Here is a 16,259-nt window from a genome sequence, read left to right on the forward strand (position 1 = left end):
AGTTTAAAGCTAATGAAGAGATTGATAAAATGTCGTCAGAGGCTGTATGTGGGTTGGTGTGTGCTTGGACTGATGACTGATTCCAACGCGTACATGTAGGAATGACTAGGATGGAAAGTGCACAATCTCTCTCGTGAAACGGTGATTGAGGGAATGAGGGAATGAGGGAATGAGGGTGGGGGAGAAGATATTTTTGCCCTGAGAGACGCGTCGACCGTTCAGGTTATATACGGGGTGGTGACTTATCACTAAGTTACTCGTAATGTCGGGCCAACTAGCTGTAATATGGGAACGGGACTAACGTATACTCGCATGCATAAGCTGATCAATTGGGGGTACTATGGATCCCCCTGAGTGGCAAATGCTCAGCACTACTTTCTCCTCTCCCGACTACTACTGCTACTGGATTTACGACTAGAATCACCCTGCGATCGAGATGATCCAGAACGCGTACCGCTGCTCGAGCTTGAGCTGGAGGACGGTTTGGTAGTACTTGACGAGACGGACGGAGCCGCACCGACGAGCCATCTGGCATACCACGTATCCGCTCGCTGCGTCGTAGAATCAGTACAGCACCCCCACCTACCCACTCACGTGTCGTTTCTCGGTCTTCTTCGTCATCAGCATGGCGAACATGAATCCCGTCATCCAGAGGAAGTATGACGGGATGTAGTGGAGGATAAGGCCGATCACGGAGATCAACCCAGGGATCGAGATACCTTCGATTGCGGATACGAGGAATCGCCAGAGCCAAATCGCGAGGAGGTTGTGCCAGGTAGTCATCTGGGTGTAGAATCGCGAAGGGCTGTCTTCTTTCGTCACAAAGGTTCGACCGAGGTTGTCGATGGTGGAAAATGCGAGGAAGAACCATGTTACGACGTACGCGGCGGTGGCTCCGAGGTAACCCACCCAGCTGATCGTTAGCATGCAACATGGGCTGGCTGTACTCACAAGCAAAGTGCGACGACTCCACCCACAAGGATCGCCTAACTGTCAGCGATAGTCACACGACGATATTTACTCACCATGTTTTGTCCGTTCTCTCCGCCCATCGAGTCGGGAATGAGACTACCAATGACGACCGCTCCCGACGAGAAAAACGTATCGCATATCAAAGTGGCGATCGTCTGATCGGGCGCATCTTGCCACGGAGTGATGAACAGTATCACAGGAAGGAAGAAACTCCATAACGCTCCGAAATGGTAATACGTATTGAAGAGGAAGTTTGGGACAAGCTGCATTGCCGAGGAGAGGATGAACACGGTCAGGAGAGATTTCACTTTGGGTGCTCGTCGACCGCTTTCGAATCCCGCTTTGAGCTCATCGAGTCCGCTATGATACAGAAAGATGAAACCGAGGTATCGAGCGACGAAGTCCAGCGGCCATTGGAACAGCGGGATGAATCTGGAGTTAGTAGTAGGCCGTCGCGTAACACTTACGATTGCACGATGGCGAGGACGATCAGGAAGAAGAGGAATTTGCCAGGTCTGTTCGTGACCGTGGTATCTTTCAGGAACGACTTCTCCGCAAAGTCGTGAAACGTAGGGTTGTATTGGCGTATCTGCGTGTCAGCGGTGGTCACGACGGTTTACTCACAGTCTGGTCCAGCCCGTCGTCCTGTGACGATGTCAGCGATGTCATCGACGGTTAGGCAGCACACTTACGCCGCCAAAAACACCCGCTACGGTGTCGTACGCCTTGCCAGCCCCATCTCCCACCGTTTTGGCAGTATCTTTTGCTCTTCGTGCTGCATCACTGGCCGAGGGTGTCTTGCTGGATGATGGTCGTTCGCTTGAGGACTTTTCGCCCGATCGGGGCTTCTTACCAGAAGAATCTTTCTTCGAGCTGGATTTGCTGCCCTTGCCTGAACTCGCGTCTGGCATCGTTCAAAAACACGCCTGACTAGATCTTGCTGTGACAAAAGCCAAAGTACAATTATACGCTTGTAAGCGTGGTGGTGTCCTTACAAGATAACTTGAAATGAACTCAGTGGTTGACATTGACGTGAAAGGAGCGAGGGGAACAGAAAGTCGTAGGTGTCCCTTTGTCCCGTGTTCCTTTGAGCGTAGGTAGATCAAACAACCAGCAGAAACTACATTGTGCCGTTGGCATATGCGTTACATCTACGCCGGCGTACATTGTTGATAGACACGTTTTTAGGTAGGATATCCCCCGCACCGAGCTCAACATCTCAGTCGCCACCCATTTATTCAACAAACTATAGTACACTCGTCTGGGCTCCCTCCGACTGGCCTCACAGCTCGCCTTCGCTCGCCACTCGCTCCGCTCGGGGATACTCCTTCGGAGGTGTAGGGGATAAATCTGTGGAATTTTCTTGAAAGAAAAACGAAATCAAAACGACATCGTCCGTCGCTGTCTGTCTGCGGTGTATTTACTGTGCTAAAATGTGATTGTCTGCGGCGTCAAGGATGAACGGTTTGGAAGTGCTATCATGTGTCAAGTTGAAGTCCCACTCAAACTTTTAGTTGAGGCCCGCCACCAAACTGAAAATTATATATGAGTAGAGGCGGGGGTGTAGGACATAAATCTGTGGAATTTCAGGGTCCAACCGATAAGGTGAGACTTGACCGCTTCACAAAGCATACAATCGTGAAGTGGATCCATGCTATCCTATGCATAAGGTCTGGCACCTATATGCGTTGAATCTTCCGAGTTGGTCAGATTGTATGCCTTGAAGTAACGTCGTTTCTCGTGACATGTTGTGTACCATAATGATGTGCCCGAATTTCAACGGAGAATCGATTTGGATGGATGCCGCGGGTGGAAGAGATGGGTCTACGCTATCGTTCTTCAACATGTAGAAGGACGTGAGATGATAAGTAAACCCCTTAGCCCAGACCGTAGATGATGTGTATCTCTCACCACCACCTCAAATGGAGAAAGCCGTGTGCACCGCCAAGTAGAAAGAAGGTAACCGACATAAAAGGATTCCCCTTCCCCCTAACCTCCCTAAACCCCTAACCTCTAACGCGAACTGCATCAACAAATGCTGATTCCGCGTCTCGCCACCCACTTCCAACCACTCTTCCATGATTGTCCACTTCCCTTTGACTTCCCTAAACACTTACCCCTTATTGGCGATTTGCGCAACCATTCTGAGTGCTGGTTCTAGTGGCAATTCATCGACAGGAGCAGATATCCTAGGTGACGATCTCTCGAAGTCAACATGCTAGATGGGATGAAAAGGGGCAAGATTCCGGTACGAAATGCAGGAATCATTACAGTCCGCGTCACATACTCTACATCTAACGAAAGATTTTGATCACCGCAAGTTGGACTGAGATTCAGAGGGTAGCCACTCGCCGCTTTGGATGTTGGAAACACCCGTTGGATAAGAGATAGATATGTGCACGTCCGACACATCGTATCAAGTGATCTATGCAGGACTTCGTGCTTGAGCTCGAAATACATAGTTAGTGGGGAGAACCAGGAAGAAGGGGAATAAGGAGCGAAAGAAGAGCGTACAGTCAGATTCCACCTATCAATCCGTTACACCCACAACTTTCAGAAAACAGTAGACCGCAGGCAGTTGTCCACTCATGTCTTCTGTCTATAGTAGTACCTATCTCTGCCTGTTCACATAGCGAAGATACGACGATACATACTGGTGCGGCATGAGATATGGCCTTGATCATTCACCGATTGGAAGTAGTCCTGATCGATGATCACGAGTAGATCTCGTCTTGATGCCAATAGTTTTAAAACACCCCTGCCACTCGTGATCCCAGCTGTACCGGCTTTCCATTTTGACAGTTGCTGGTTCAACGATCATGAGTGTATGCATTAGCAGCCCCCAAGCAACCTGTTGCTGGAGGCTATGCATGCGAGCGACCATGTGTACGCTAGAAACAACAATCGCATCGAATACCCATCACCCAAATCCAGACCCTGAGATTCCACAGATTTATGTCCTACACCCCCGCCTCTGCGTAACTTGGTTATGGCTGGGTTTGGCGACACATGTACACGACTCGTGTTCTCGGATTGTACCACACATGCAAGAGACAGTGTACGGCTCATGTGCCTCGGCCTTATGCATACATGCGTATGGCATTATGACCGTATGCATCAACCAGCCGTCAGGACATATCTTATCAGTTGAACCCTGAAATTCCACAGATTTATCTCCTACACCCCCGTCACCACATATTGTTCGGTTGGCGATTTTGTACATCGCGTTAGGATGGGAGTTGCGACGAGTGCCATACAGCTATGGCCAGATGATGAAGAACGTATGTCTTGATTCGCTCACCCTATCACTTGAGGATACTCCGAGGATATTTCAACGCTGACACTTTCGTGCATGGGCGCATCACGAGGATGGACGACGCTGTTTATTTCCAAAAAAAGATTCCACAGATTTATCCCCTACACCTCCAAAGGAGTATCCCGAGCAAGCGAAGCGAGCGAGGGGGAGGGTCGACGCGACCGAAGGGAGCGGCGACGTTGGGCGAACGAGCAGAGCGAGTGAGCTTAGGTCTTTCTTCACGAGCGGAGCGAGTGGCGAGCGAAGCGAGCTGTGAGGCAATCGGAGACAGCCAGTGTAGGAGCGAAGTGAGGTGTGGTGATTACTACGATGCGATGGAAGAGATGAGAACGCGGACTGTTACAACGTTCTATTTTGATGTGGGGCAGAGTGAGTTGTGCTGCTGTGTGGTGAGTCGCGCAGAGGTGTCAGGTCAATTATCAATCTACGTGGTGCGTGGCAATCTCTAATGAGCACGATGGCAGCGAACAACGTACATCGGGTGGTGACGAAGAATCGTTTCGGGCGAATGTGGCGATGGTGGGACACTGTACGGCTGTTCTGACCAGATTTGCAACAAACATCGTCTCTGCAACATCACCGCCATTCCTTGACACGTCCAAAGCGATTACAACCAATACATTGACACGTTACAACAAACCTGTAAAAACACAACGTTCCGACTATCTGAACGGGAACCCTCCTTGAGCCTATACACAGCATCAGCACCAACTCACACCACCCTGCCACCATACTCACCTCTCCTGGCCCCACTTTCATCCAGAAATCTTGCAGATCCAAACCGCCCATCGCACCAACACCACCATCCTGCCCGATTGTATTTTGCGTCTCTGAACTACCAATCCCACCTGGTCCGAACCAATCGTCCAGCGTTGCGAATCCCAAATTCACATTCTGATCGCCTTGTCCTCCACCATTCATCTCTGGTGGAGGGATGACGCCCACTTCTCCCAATGGTTGTTGATGCGCGGGCGGGAAGAAGAATGTCGACGAGTAAGAGGTAGGTCCAGGATTCGGTTGAGGCCCGCCCCCGCTGACCGGAGCACTAGGGTAGGGGAACACGATAGGTTGAGTGTACCCCTGATCGTTTACGGGTAATTGCCATTGCGGTGAGAATTGGTTGGACTCTCCTGCGACGTTCTGAAGCCACGATGGCAATTGCGACTCGTTATGACCGTTGATATGAGGAGCCGAGTCGGAAGCGCCATTCGCCGGAGTTCGTGATTCGGGTGTTTCGGAGTGAGCTTGTGGCAAAGGCATTGTGCGACCACCGGTAGGACTTCGTGTTCCAGCCTAGTCCACCGCATAGTTAGCATCAGACATGTTGTGCATCCAGTCGCCGGACCCACCGCATCAGACAACCCAGCCAACTTCTTCCTCAACGCTTCGAGCTGTCGTCCATACCTCACTGCGGGGTGGTCATCGTCCGTAGAGCACTCCTCGAAACAGGCGCAGAGTCGATCGATAAGTTCGAGTGTTCTGCTCATCAGCATTGTCCCTGAATGCACCACACTCACTTCTTGTGATCCGCTCGTAGCATCGCACCGGAATACAACGCTTTGAGAAGGACGATCGCGCCATAGGTGAACCACAGCAAAAACCTCGATGGGAGGTACGGCAGTGCCCCGCCTGGATACAGATTATCCACACAGAGATGCAACAATTCCCTCGCCGCATCACACATATGGAAGATGTACCTCGCATCGGGGCTTTGCGCGGCACCACGTGGGAAGAGACTTAGCGACGGTCTGGCCGGTTTCCCCGTCCCACCTTGCGCTTTGTGCTGCTGAATGAGTTGACGATAATCCTCCTCTGCTCGAATCGTAGCTCTTTCCACATGTGCTTGCTGTTCAGATCAGCAAAAGTCATTGGGCATGACACTCACAAAGCTGAAAGCGCAGATGTATAGTTGGAGGTAGTAGAACATCGTCCACATCGCGTCGGTGAGGGGGAAAAGCGTCCATCTGAAGGTCAGCGCTGTGCATTCGAGCCTCACTCACTTCTTGGCCCTCCACAACACCTTGAATCCGTCAAGAGATCGAGCCATCTCATCGATATACTTGAAGTATTCTCCGTGTCTAGAGCACGAGCGATGGGTTAGCTTGACCACACAACGTCTCTTCCCCCACGCCCGTAGCCGCACTCACACAACAAGCGACCTCGTCCTCGCCGCGTTTGGATATAACACATCATGGGCATTCGACATCATCTGTGTCAACTCTAAATACGCCTGTACCAAACTCGCAAGATCCTCTTGTGGATGTTCACCACCCGGATCGCCATGCTTGATCTCGCGAAGGAATGGAAAGTTGGTCAATGCCGCTGCCGGACCTGTTTGATAGGACGATGAGAACCCCTGGAAGCACACGGAAGCGCCTCGAGCCCAGAACCCCTTCCCAAGGCGGATTGACACGCTGCCACAATGTCGTCAGTGATCGCTAGCATCACTGCATCTCCGCGCACTCACTGTCTGTCAAAGAGGTAACAATCTGATCTTGTCAGCGCTGCATCCCTCATATTTCCACTCACAGGTCCAAGCCAGTCTGGCCCTTTCAACCTCCATCGTCCTCTCAATTTCCGGTATCAACTTGAGAGCGAGCTTATCCAAACCCATCTCGTAGGCACTTCTCACCGCCAGACCAATCATCTGCCAAGCTTGTCGATTCTCATCGCCGTGTGGCTCGACTCTACATCCTGAAGCGTGGATTTCTTCCGGGGTCGTTGCGGCTGGGGTTCGAGGAAGATTCTCCGCGAGTAGCAGAAGCGCCTCTACCAGACCGACAGTGGGTGGAGCACCGAGACATTGCACGTCGGCTATCCAGCCCTACAAATCCAGTCAGCCCTATTCTTTGCGTCATATCCACTCACCCTCATCACCTCCCACGATCTATGGTGTACCTCTCTCATCTCAGGGGAATTGTCCGGACGACTGGCAATGATGATATACGCCGCAAGGAGATACCGCTCGTTCTGCGCGAACAACGCGACTTGTTCCTTCGTGCGTGGTATGATTGACGCCGGGACCATTGGCTGTGATCGTTTAATTAGCTCCGCCCACACGCCAGTATCCTTCACACTCACGAAAAGATGATGATGACATCGGAAGAAATGTTCCGTCAATCTCGTCACCTGATCCTCCGACAGGATCCCAAGTTTGACCAGTGGGAAATGACCCAGACTCGCCGGCTGAGTCACAGTCGGTGATAAACCCTTCTCACTCGACTTGTCTGCAAACGCATCGATACCCAAATTCAAACCCATCGTCCCGCTCAACAGTTTCGCTCCACCATCCCGACCACTCCCGTTCCTGATATCCTGTTCTTCTTCCAAATCGTCTTGGATCGCCGCTTGTCCACTTGCCAATGCCAGAATCTGCAACGCATCGCTTTCGTTCCTCATGTCCGCCACGACAATGCTACTAGGATCGGTAGCATGCAGTGGTGGATTGAGATGCAAGCGGCGACGTTTGGGCGATGGTGTAGTGGAAGGTTTACCGCGTCCCACAGGAGGCAGAGCAGGGTGTTGTGACTGACCCGTCCTGGTTTGTGGAGTACCATGCGTGGATGAACTTGTCATGGGGGAGAAATGTGAACTGCTCGATCCAGTGGCTGGTTTCGAGAACGAATGATGATGATAGTATGACGAGGAGGATGTCGGTGCTGGTGGGGATTGTCTCATCGGATGATGAACGAGCGAAGACGATGACATCCGTCGATGAACTCGTGGTGGATTAGGATATGGGAAAGTCTGAGCTGGATGACTTGACGTCAATTCCACCGCCGCTGCTGAACGTGATGATGATCTCCCTCCTCCCCCTCCTCCTTCAGGTTTCACATCGGAATCTGACATCTCCTCGTCGTCGGAAGTCTTCATAGGTCTTTTCCGATTGTTACCACCTCGTCGGGAAGGTGCAAATACGCATTCCCTTGATTCCCGTTTACAACGAGAGCATGGTGGTGAGGAAGGTGCGTCGATGTCGCCCTGTGGAGTGAGAAGATAAACGTCTATATGTGGAGTCTGTGTGGATGACGTACAAGATCACACTTTGCTTTGCGGCTGCGGCAATGTAGACTAGAACAACATGGTGAGTCACCTGCTACGTCTTGGAAGACCACTCACCAAGCTCTATATCCTCTCTTTACCTTGTCCCCTCCTTTGGAGGAACTATCCATGGTTGGATGGTCGCGCTGATATTGAACAAGTGGTGTAATATGGTTATGGATTATGGTAATGATGATGACGATGAGAATGTATGTAAAAGGAATTGCAATTGAGAGGGGGATCTCTATCTGTCCTGGTCCTGGTATTTTATGCACACTTTACCCGGGAATGTTACGTCAAAGGCACCCCACCTCACTGTACAGGACAGAACAACTCACTTCTTCAGGCACCATCAATATGCTCGTATGTTTGCATCTTTCGCACATGACTAACTACTCGACTACTACAACCCCACACCGACCTCTTTGCCCTCACGACGGAACATTTCTAATCGTTCAATAGCATACGACTATCACCACCACAATCAGCACAATCAGCATTCACTCCTATGCGACACCCCACCAACTCACCAGATAATCAAAGTCAGGCTTGTATCCCTCCTTACCCTCCACCAGCGCCGCGACTTGCTCCTCGGCCTGGACAATACCCCACAATGACCAGAACACACTACACGCGGGACTCCAGATCCTCACTTCACGTTCCAAAATATCCACTTTATCATCCTGAACATCTTTCCTCTTACCGACCACTTCATCACCCTCCGCATCCATATTCATGGACAAGTATGCACGGTAGAAATCTTGTCGTTGCTCCAAAGATGGGTAGGGGAAATGCGGTTGGAGCGAGTGGGAGTGGGTAGGATGGTGGTAGTTTGCCCTCCACTCGTGGAAATGATTGGCAATGTCGTAACCACGAGGGTTTGGAGCAGCATACTCAAAGTCGATCACAATGTACTACAGGGGGGTCAGCTTGTGTTCATCCTCATTGTGAAGGGTGACTCACTCGGTGGTGCGGCGGGGTATGCGGCGGTAGCTCAACGTCGAGAAGTAACAGATTGCCATATTGCGTGTCGTTATCTGCGGCATGTCAGCTCAGCGTCGAGCTGTCCCCCACCCTACTCACGCGCGAAGACCACGCCCTTCCCCTTGCCATGCTCCGCTTCCACCCAATCACGATACGTCTGCACCTCCTGCTTGATCCTATGCAATCCAAACTTTTCCACCCAGGTCTCCCATTTCCCATCCACACTTCCCAACGTCGTCAACACCTCTTCCGCGGCGTCAGTCCATTCGTTCAGACACTTCCAGACCATGGGTTCCGTGTCCTTTCCTTGCTCGTAACCCAGTAATCGCAAATCCACCGAGTGCAATTCGCGCATGCGTCTGGCAATACCCCTCGAGATGATAGGTTCCCGGAGTTCCTCTGCTGTCAGAGCGCGTGAAGGGAAGAATTGCTCCACACGACCATTGGTGAATGTTCCGTAGACTCTGGGACCGATGCCATAGGTTGTGCTGAGGACATGCAGAATTCGAAGCTCTTCGGTACGAGAGATCAACGCGTCAGAACTCGGCCCGTACACTCGGAACAGTAGAGTAGGTGGGAACTGTTCCGGGGCGAGAGGGGGAGGATGAGATGGGTCCGAAGGTGGCATGGTAGGTGTGAGCAAAGGTGACTCGGATGGTGATGTAGGGTTGGGAGCGGGGTTGTAGGTGACGAAGAAGACCGCATTGGTAAGGGCTCCCGAGACCCTTTGCAGATGGATAGACGACGGAGTGAGAAGGGATGAAGACCAAAGAGGGACTCGCTGTGCATGTCAGCGGTGTACGTGTGTCAAAAACACTCACCAGTCGTCGCAGGATAGCCAACACTTTCTGCTTGAAAACGGGGTGTCGCCATTCGCTAGACAAACATCAGCTCAATCCAGTTCTTCTACCCAAACAAACCCACCTCGCATCAACGCTCAACGCCACATGTCGGACGTCCTTCACGCCATTCTGGTCGTTTGGATCAGAAGCAGGTGCATATCTATCCTTCTCATCAAGTAACGGTCCTTCCAAGCTGAATTCGGATAACTTGGAGAAACTACTCCCGGTGGAGGTCTTCCTCAGTCGAGGAGGTTGACTCGGTCCAGCGCCCAGACCTCCAGCATTGGTGTTGGGGAAGTAAGAGTCGGTGCTGTTGGCATGAGAGGCGTTTGCACTCCCTGGGTGAGAGGGCAAGGAAAGGGGAGATAAGGTGAGCTGGCTGACAGCTTCCGTGGGGACGTGATTGGGGGTGAGGACCATCGTGGAAAAGTATGCGCGGCGGGGCAGCCTTGCGACGAGGTGGGAGATTCTGGTCTGTATAGTGATAAACAAGCAACGACTTGAGATTGCCAAATTGATGTTTTGATGGAAGTACTAGAAAGAGATAAACCCCCAAAGTAACAGGACGTCAGAGTACGTTGAGGATTCCTCTGATAGCAAGCAACGTGACTGTCACGCGACACAATCTTGGCATTGGTCGCGCGCCTAACAGATAGCACATAGGTCTTGAAGAAGCTGGTATACGAACATGATGAGCCAGCTATATATGCATGGGATGCTGCTTTGCACTCGTAACCAGGTTCATTAGACCTCATGCATAGGATCCAAAGAGATGGTCCGGTTTGCCTCTCCCAACGACCCGACCCTACTAATGCTTCTTTGGTCTCTCGCCAAAGATCCTCGTTCCCACTCTTACACTATTACTTCCCTCCTTGACGGCCTGTACAAAGTCCGCACTCATCCCCATACTCAACTCCAATTCTTCTTCCTTCTTCGCACCCTTCACATCCTTCTCTTGCAATATCCTCGCAAGCTCTTTACGTGTCTCTTTAAGTGTCTCGAAATCGGGATTAGGTTTTGATGGATCATGCGAAGCTTCAAAACTTCCGATCGTCATCAATCCTAACAAGTTGAGAGAGGGACAATGCTCAATCACATGAATGGCAAGATCGACAAGTTCAGAAGATGAAGAGGCGGAAGAGGAAGAGGTGAGAGGTGATAAGCCAGATTTGGAATCTTCACCGGATGTGTTGACTTGTAAATAGACGTTGAGCTTTGACTCTCGGTCGGATGGGATGGATTTTTGTAATAGGTCGGCAACCTTTTGCGAAGAGAGGGTTTCGAGCAGGTACAGGTTGGAAACGGCTGCGGGGGTACGTGTTAGCGATATGACAGCTTTACATGACGAGGAAGAGAACGACCGAGGTAATCTCGTAATGTATGATGCAGCTGGACAGGTCACAGAGACGGGATGATGAACAACGGTATTCAGAAAACCACTTACAAGCTGCAAGCTTTGACTTGTTGCTCTGTAATGAGCCAACAAAATGCCACTTGATGTCTTTGGGCAGCTATCGTGTGTAGCAGTTGTTCAGCTACCGATCTTTTTCACCGTTCCAAGATGACCATTCTGCCAGCGGATATCACCCACCACTTCCGCTTTGTCTACCATCTCTTGGATATAGTTTTCGCCAAAATGACGATATCCAGCATCGTAAAGCGCTTTGATATCAGAAGCGGGTTTTATCTTCGAGATCGGCACGAGGCGGGGCTACAGCGCAATCAAAGAAAATCAGCTGCGACCTGCACGACATCCCGTGTGTATTGCCAGCTAATGAAAGCGCATCGCGTATGTACTCACCTTCGAGCTCCCCGCGACCGCATCAATCTCCTCTTGGACCGAAACCATATTCTCCTTGAGCTCAGTAGCTCGATCGGGGGTATATTCCAATGAGATCGGTTCGGACATTCTGGCGTAGGTACGAAGGTGGAGTGGAGCGACGAGTCTGTATCTGACGAGATGCGAGCGAGCTGGTCGAAGTACGGTGATCATGTATCGTTATAAGAGTATAGATGGATGATTGAGGTCGATGACGATCGATAGTTATCTCTACCCAGCCAGCTACAAGCCGGTCCTCGAGTTAAATCACGTGACATCCGCCAGGCTTCAAGTCGGAGCAAGCGAAATCGACTGTCGTTGCGACTTTTCCAATCTCGTTGCGTTTTGACACTATCTTTGTGTATCGTCTTCCGACTGTTTACGCTATATCACTTTATCACACCACCAACATGGCCCTTCCATCGGCTCGGACTGCCCTCAAGGCTATCTCACGACCTTGCGTCGGGGTGAACGCTGTCGCCTCGTCATCGAGATACTTGACGTGAGTGGGCTTTGTCCATTGGTTGTGATGTGTTTGCTCCGTGGACATGGACAACAAGCTGACATCACATCGTTATGCCCTGCAGAACATCAACCCCTCGCTTCGCTTCACCTCCCAGCACAGCCACTTCGAGACAACCCACTTCGTCCTCCGACAGTGATTCCCCTTTACCTGTCCCTCTTCACAGTATCACCAAATTCCTCTCTTTCCCAAATGTCAAGCCTATCCCCCCACCTCACGGTATCCACGTCGCGACGCTCCATCTCCAATCATACCATCCATACAACCTCGAATTGACCACGCAATTCGCCGTCCATTCCGCTCATTCACTAAACATCCCAACTTCTCTACCTGCTTCCTTGCCTACCGAGAAGAGTCTTTATACCGTTCTCAAATCCCCTTTCGTCAAGAAAAAGGCTCAAGAGAATTTCCAACGAAAGACTTTCAAAAGAGCTATCAAAGTCTATGATTCGGAGAAAGAGGCAGTTGATCTTTGGTTGAGATACCTCAGACAGAACGGTCTACCAGGTGTAGGGATGAAGGCGTATATCCACGAATGGGTGGAATTAGGTTTCGGAAAGAAGGAACAACCAACGGCAAAGGTCGCGGTGGATGAGGAGAAGAAGATTCAAGATGCAGCAGAGGAGTTGGTCAAAGCTTTGAGTGAGGGAGAGGCCGATGTCGACACAGGGTCAATCGCCAAAGAGGCCGTAGAGAGTACCGTCGAGAAGACTGCAAAGGTCGCAGAGGAGACATTGGAGAAGGTGGATGAGAAGGTGAACAAGGCGACTTAGACATGACATGCATTTTTGGATACCCCTGGATTAGAAGGAGTCATGTCACGCTGTATAGTGACCTGACTCCTAGGTGAAACATCTCCTTGATGCCCGTTCCAAGTCACGCACGACCCGCTAACACTGCATCGACATCGTACAACAAACCCGTCCATCTAATCACGCACACATCGCAGACTATGTCAAACCACCCTCGTCCTCCTCTAACGCCTTCTTGATCCTCAACAACACACCCGTCTTCCAATTATCCAGCTTCGTCACTTGGTCATACTGATATACCGCCGCTGTGAATCTCTCCACGTCTGCTTGTTCACACGCGTCCATGAGCTCGTGGGCGAACTTCGCTTCCCGAGTAGAGGGGAATGTGACGTCTTTTTGTGAGAATGTTTCGAGCAATCGTTGTGTTGTGACAAGGTCCTAAAGAGCGGGACAAAAGGGTGAGTATTACAATTACCCCTCATGATAACGGTGACACTCACTCCCATGGCCATGGAACATAGAGCAGCACGTAACCAGTACTCCTTGACGGAATACTTTGTCAAAGCACTCGTTAAAGACCAATCCGCAACTGTCTGATACAACTCCATCGATCTTTGGAAGTCTCCAAGATCAGCAGAGATCTCAGCGGCTTGTTGATAACATTGGTTTGCGGTGCTACACCAATGAGCGTCAGCTCCTTTGTTCGTTGATGCAATACCGACGGTACTCACGCATTGGCATCTTCCTGTTTGTACCAGTCACCAGCTCTCACAAAGCTGTCTCTAGCCTTTGCAGGATCCAGTCCGTCTTGAGCGTAGATTCCAGCGATCTATCCGAAACGCTCGTCAGCTGCGTTCGGCCTCTGGGGGAGCAGTCAAGTACACACCTCCTTCTCTCTGTCTGCCGCTTGTCTAAAATGTCCAGCTTGGATTAAAAGCTTGATAGCTTGGTGGAGCGCGGTAACAGCGGCTACGCAACGACGTTTCATCAGCCTCAGAGTACTCTTCATGCGCGGGTCTAACGGCTCACCCTCTGGATCACTCTTCTTGTAACTCTTCGCGGCATTGTGGAAAGCGTTCATAGCGTCGTTTGCCTCGTTGGCATGTTGTCTACATGCTGCTTCGCTGTGAAGTCACCTCGAAATTAGTACTAGTCCAGGTGGCACGCCGAACGTAAACACTGACCGTTCGAAGGCTTGACCTGATTCTGTCCATTTCTTCTCAATCTTGAACGCGTTTGCGGCCTACATCCACCAGCGTTCAACACGTCAGTACAAGCGTGCTTTGGTCCAACAGCGTAACGTGACAAGTCGCATATCGCGTAAAGTCCACTCCCAACCCACCTGAGCGAAGAGATCTCCCGCCTCTTCCCATTTCGAACTTGAACTTCCGAACCATCCTACAGAGCTCGAAGCTTTCTTCTCAGCTTTGGCGAGGTATTCTTCAGCTTGTGATTTGCCCATGGTAACGGCCAGTCTATTAAGTGATATATAAGTAGAGCAAAAGAGTGTTTATAAGTTGGACCGTTACTTCAACCTTGTCTGCGAGTAGTAGTGCCATTGCCAGAGAGATGGACTGAGGATGACGTCTCAAGAGTGGAGAGAGTGGCAACTCGCACCGTAGTGAATTCGGGAATATTCGGTGAATTATGATTACTAAGCAACGTGGCGCCTGGCTTAGGTGCTTTGCCACCATCACCAACCTCCATTCCTATATTTACAACAACTATCAGTCACGGAATTCGACAGTCACCATCAATCACTTACTATCAAAACAGTCATCAACGACTGAACAATCACGACAAGAGAGTAGCAAAAGGAGAAAGAAGAGAGAATGGCTTCACATCTGGCTAATATCTTGTGAGTCCTGCACCATTTCTTCGAGTTGCGCGATAGCAGTTGCTGATATACCTACTTCCTTCCTCAGCGGTACCGAGCAAGACCGAGTGAACTGCTCTTTCTACCTCAAAATAGGAGCATGTCGACATGGTGACAGGTGTTCAAGGTGAGTTCCCCTCTGTCATACATGATCATGTCTGTGTGTGCAAGGTGCTTGTACTGACTGCCGACTCTGTACATTTCGTGATACACAGAAAACACATCAAACCTCAATTCTCACAAACAATCTTACTTCCAAATGTCTACAACAACCCTGGTCATACGCCAGAAGGACAACATATGACACCAGCACAATTACAAGCTGATTTCGATAGGTTCTACGAGGATTTCTACATGTGAGTGTGATCCTGCCTTTCAACCCGACTGGCGTTCATTCTTTCCTCTTCCTCGTTTGTAATCTCCAGTCTTTCCCTCATCTTGCTCTGTATCTAGGACGATATGCTGACATTGTTCTTAACCCTCCTAGTGAACTCGCCAAATACGGTCACCTCCTCGAGATGCACGTCTGTGATAACGTAGGCGACCATCTCCTCGGTAACGTTTATGCGCGATACGAATGGGAAGCAGAGGCTGCGAAAGCCGTTCAAGCTCTCAACGATAGATGGTACGCTATGCGACCATTGCATGCGGAATTATCACCAGTTACGGATTTCAGAGAGAGTTGTTGTAGACAAAACGAGTTGGGAGAATGTAAACGTGAAGGGTGAGTCGAACAATTCCCTGTCCAACTTAATCTATCCTATTGCTGACACTGTTCTGCTTTCCCTCCAGGTTCTGCAACTTTATGCACCTCTGTCATCCGACAAAATCACTCGTTACATCATTAAATGCCTCTCAACGTATATCAAGAAGAACAAAACACACCAACGGAGCTGGCGCAGAAGTCGGAGATGATATGGGATGGACACCGAGTGCTGCTGCAGTCGCCGCGCCTACGGATGATGGACCCGGTGGATGGATGCCTTCACACGATGGCGGCGGAGCGGATTTGGGTTGGACACCAAGTGGTGGGAGACGTGATGATCCACCTCCTCCAAGACGGTATGGAGGTGGTGATAGGGATAGAGATCGATATTAAGGTAGTTGTCATTGTTACATTTATGCATGTCGTCA

General features: G+C 50.6%; 8 protein-coding genes across 8 annotated transcripts; 2 read left to right on the plus strand and 6 right to left on the minus strand.

Moving 5' to 3' along the window:
* Window positions 1–371: 371 nt before the first annotated feature.
* CI109_104235 (uncharacterized protein) lies at window positions 372–1,883 on the minus strand (the record flags this gene model as incomplete). The annotated part of the gene is made up of 5 exons (XM_065967458.1): window positions 372–551; window positions 595–783; window positions 1,026–1,487; window positions 1,597–1,617; window positions 1,665–1,883. The coding sequence occupies 5 exons, from the start codon at window positions 1,881–1,883 to the stop codon at window positions 372–374; spliced, it is 1,071 nt and encodes a 356-aa protein (XP_065823530.1).
* A 3,067-nt stretch (window positions 1,884–4,950) lies between these two features.
* On the minus strand, window positions 4,951–5,775 carry CI109_104236 (uncharacterized protein; the record flags this gene model as incomplete). Its single annotated transcript, XM_065967459.1, has 3 exons — window positions 4,951–4,977; window positions 5,027–5,581; window positions 5,638–5,775. The coding sequence occupies 3 exons, from the start codon at window positions 5,773–5,775 to the stop codon at window positions 4,951–4,953; spliced, it is 720 nt and encodes a 239-aa protein (XP_065823531.1).
* A 26-nt stretch (window positions 5,776–5,801) lies between these two features.
* CI109_104237 (uncharacterized protein) lies at window positions 5,802–8,460 on the minus strand (the record flags this gene model as incomplete). Its single annotated transcript, XM_065967460.1, has 9 exons — window positions 5,802–6,117; window positions 6,289–6,366; window positions 6,436–6,702; window positions 6,756–6,777; window positions 6,899–7,112; window positions 7,157–7,318; window positions 7,370–8,269; window positions 8,323–8,359; window positions 8,408–8,460. The coding sequence occupies 9 exons, from the start codon at window positions 8,458–8,460 to the stop codon at window positions 5,802–5,804; spliced, it is 2,049 nt and encodes a 682-aa protein (XP_065823532.1).
* Window positions 8,461–8,732: 272 nt separating this feature from the next.
* Window positions 8,733–10,575, minus strand: CI109_104238 (uncharacterized protein; the record flags this gene model as incomplete). The annotated part of the gene is made up of 6 exons (XM_065967461.1): window positions 8,733–8,798; window positions 8,860–9,243; window positions 9,293–9,366; window positions 9,413–10,094; window positions 10,159–10,189; window positions 10,238–10,575. 6 exons carry the CDS (start codon window positions 10,573–10,575, stop codon window positions 8,733–8,735), a joined length of 1,575 nt encoding a protein of 524 aa, XP_065823533.1.
* A 388-nt stretch (window positions 10,576–10,963) lies between these two features.
* On the minus strand, window positions 10,964–12,064 carry CI109_104239 (YggS family pyridoxal phosphate enzyme; the record flags this gene model as incomplete). The annotated part of the gene is made up of 4 exons (XM_032004023.1): window positions 10,964–11,460; window positions 11,600–11,666; window positions 11,747–11,866; window positions 11,957–12,064. 4 exons carry the CDS (start codon window positions 12,062–12,064, stop codon window positions 10,964–10,966), a joined length of 792 nt encoding a protein of 263 aa, XP_031861625.1.
* A 320-nt stretch (window positions 12,065–12,384) lies between these two features.
* CI109_104240 (mitochondrial 37S ribosomal protein uS10m) lies at window positions 12,385–13,270 on the plus strand (the record flags this gene model as incomplete). Its single annotated transcript, XM_032004022.1, has 2 exons — window positions 12,385–12,476; window positions 12,562–13,270. The coding sequence occupies 2 exons, from the start codon at window positions 12,385–12,387 to the stop codon at window positions 13,268–13,270; spliced, it is 801 nt and encodes a 266-aa protein (XP_031861624.1).
* Window positions 13,271–13,447: 177 nt separating this feature from the next.
* Window positions 13,448–14,711, minus strand: CI109_104241 (uncharacterized protein; the record flags this gene model as incomplete). The annotated part of the gene is made up of 7 exons (XM_032004021.1): window positions 13,448–13,687; window positions 13,750–13,924; window positions 13,981–14,078; window positions 14,136–14,218; window positions 14,279–14,373; window positions 14,434–14,492; window positions 14,592–14,711. The coding sequence occupies 7 exons, from the start codon at window positions 14,709–14,711 to the stop codon at window positions 13,448–13,450; spliced, it is 870 nt and encodes a 289-aa protein (XP_031861623.1).
* Window positions 14,712–15,081: 370 nt separating this feature from the next.
* On the plus strand, window positions 15,082–16,224 carry CI109_104242 (uncharacterized protein; the record flags this gene model as incomplete). The annotated part of the gene is made up of 5 exons (XM_032004020.1): window positions 15,082–15,107; window positions 15,175–15,252; window positions 15,341–15,481; window positions 15,613–15,849; window positions 15,918–16,224. The coding sequence occupies 5 exons, from the start codon at window positions 15,082–15,084 to the stop codon at window positions 16,222–16,224; spliced, it is 789 nt and encodes a 262-aa protein (XP_031861622.1).
* Between the last annotated feature and the right edge of the window lie 35 nt (window positions 16,225–16,259).

Source organism: Kwoniella shandongensis, chromosome 7, assembly GCF_008629635.2.
Source record: "Kwoniella shandongensis chromosome 7, complete sequence".
Taxonomy (NCBI): Eukaryota; Fungi; Basidiomycota; class Tremellomycetes; order Tremellales; family Cryptococcaceae; genus Kwoniella; species Kwoniella shandongensis.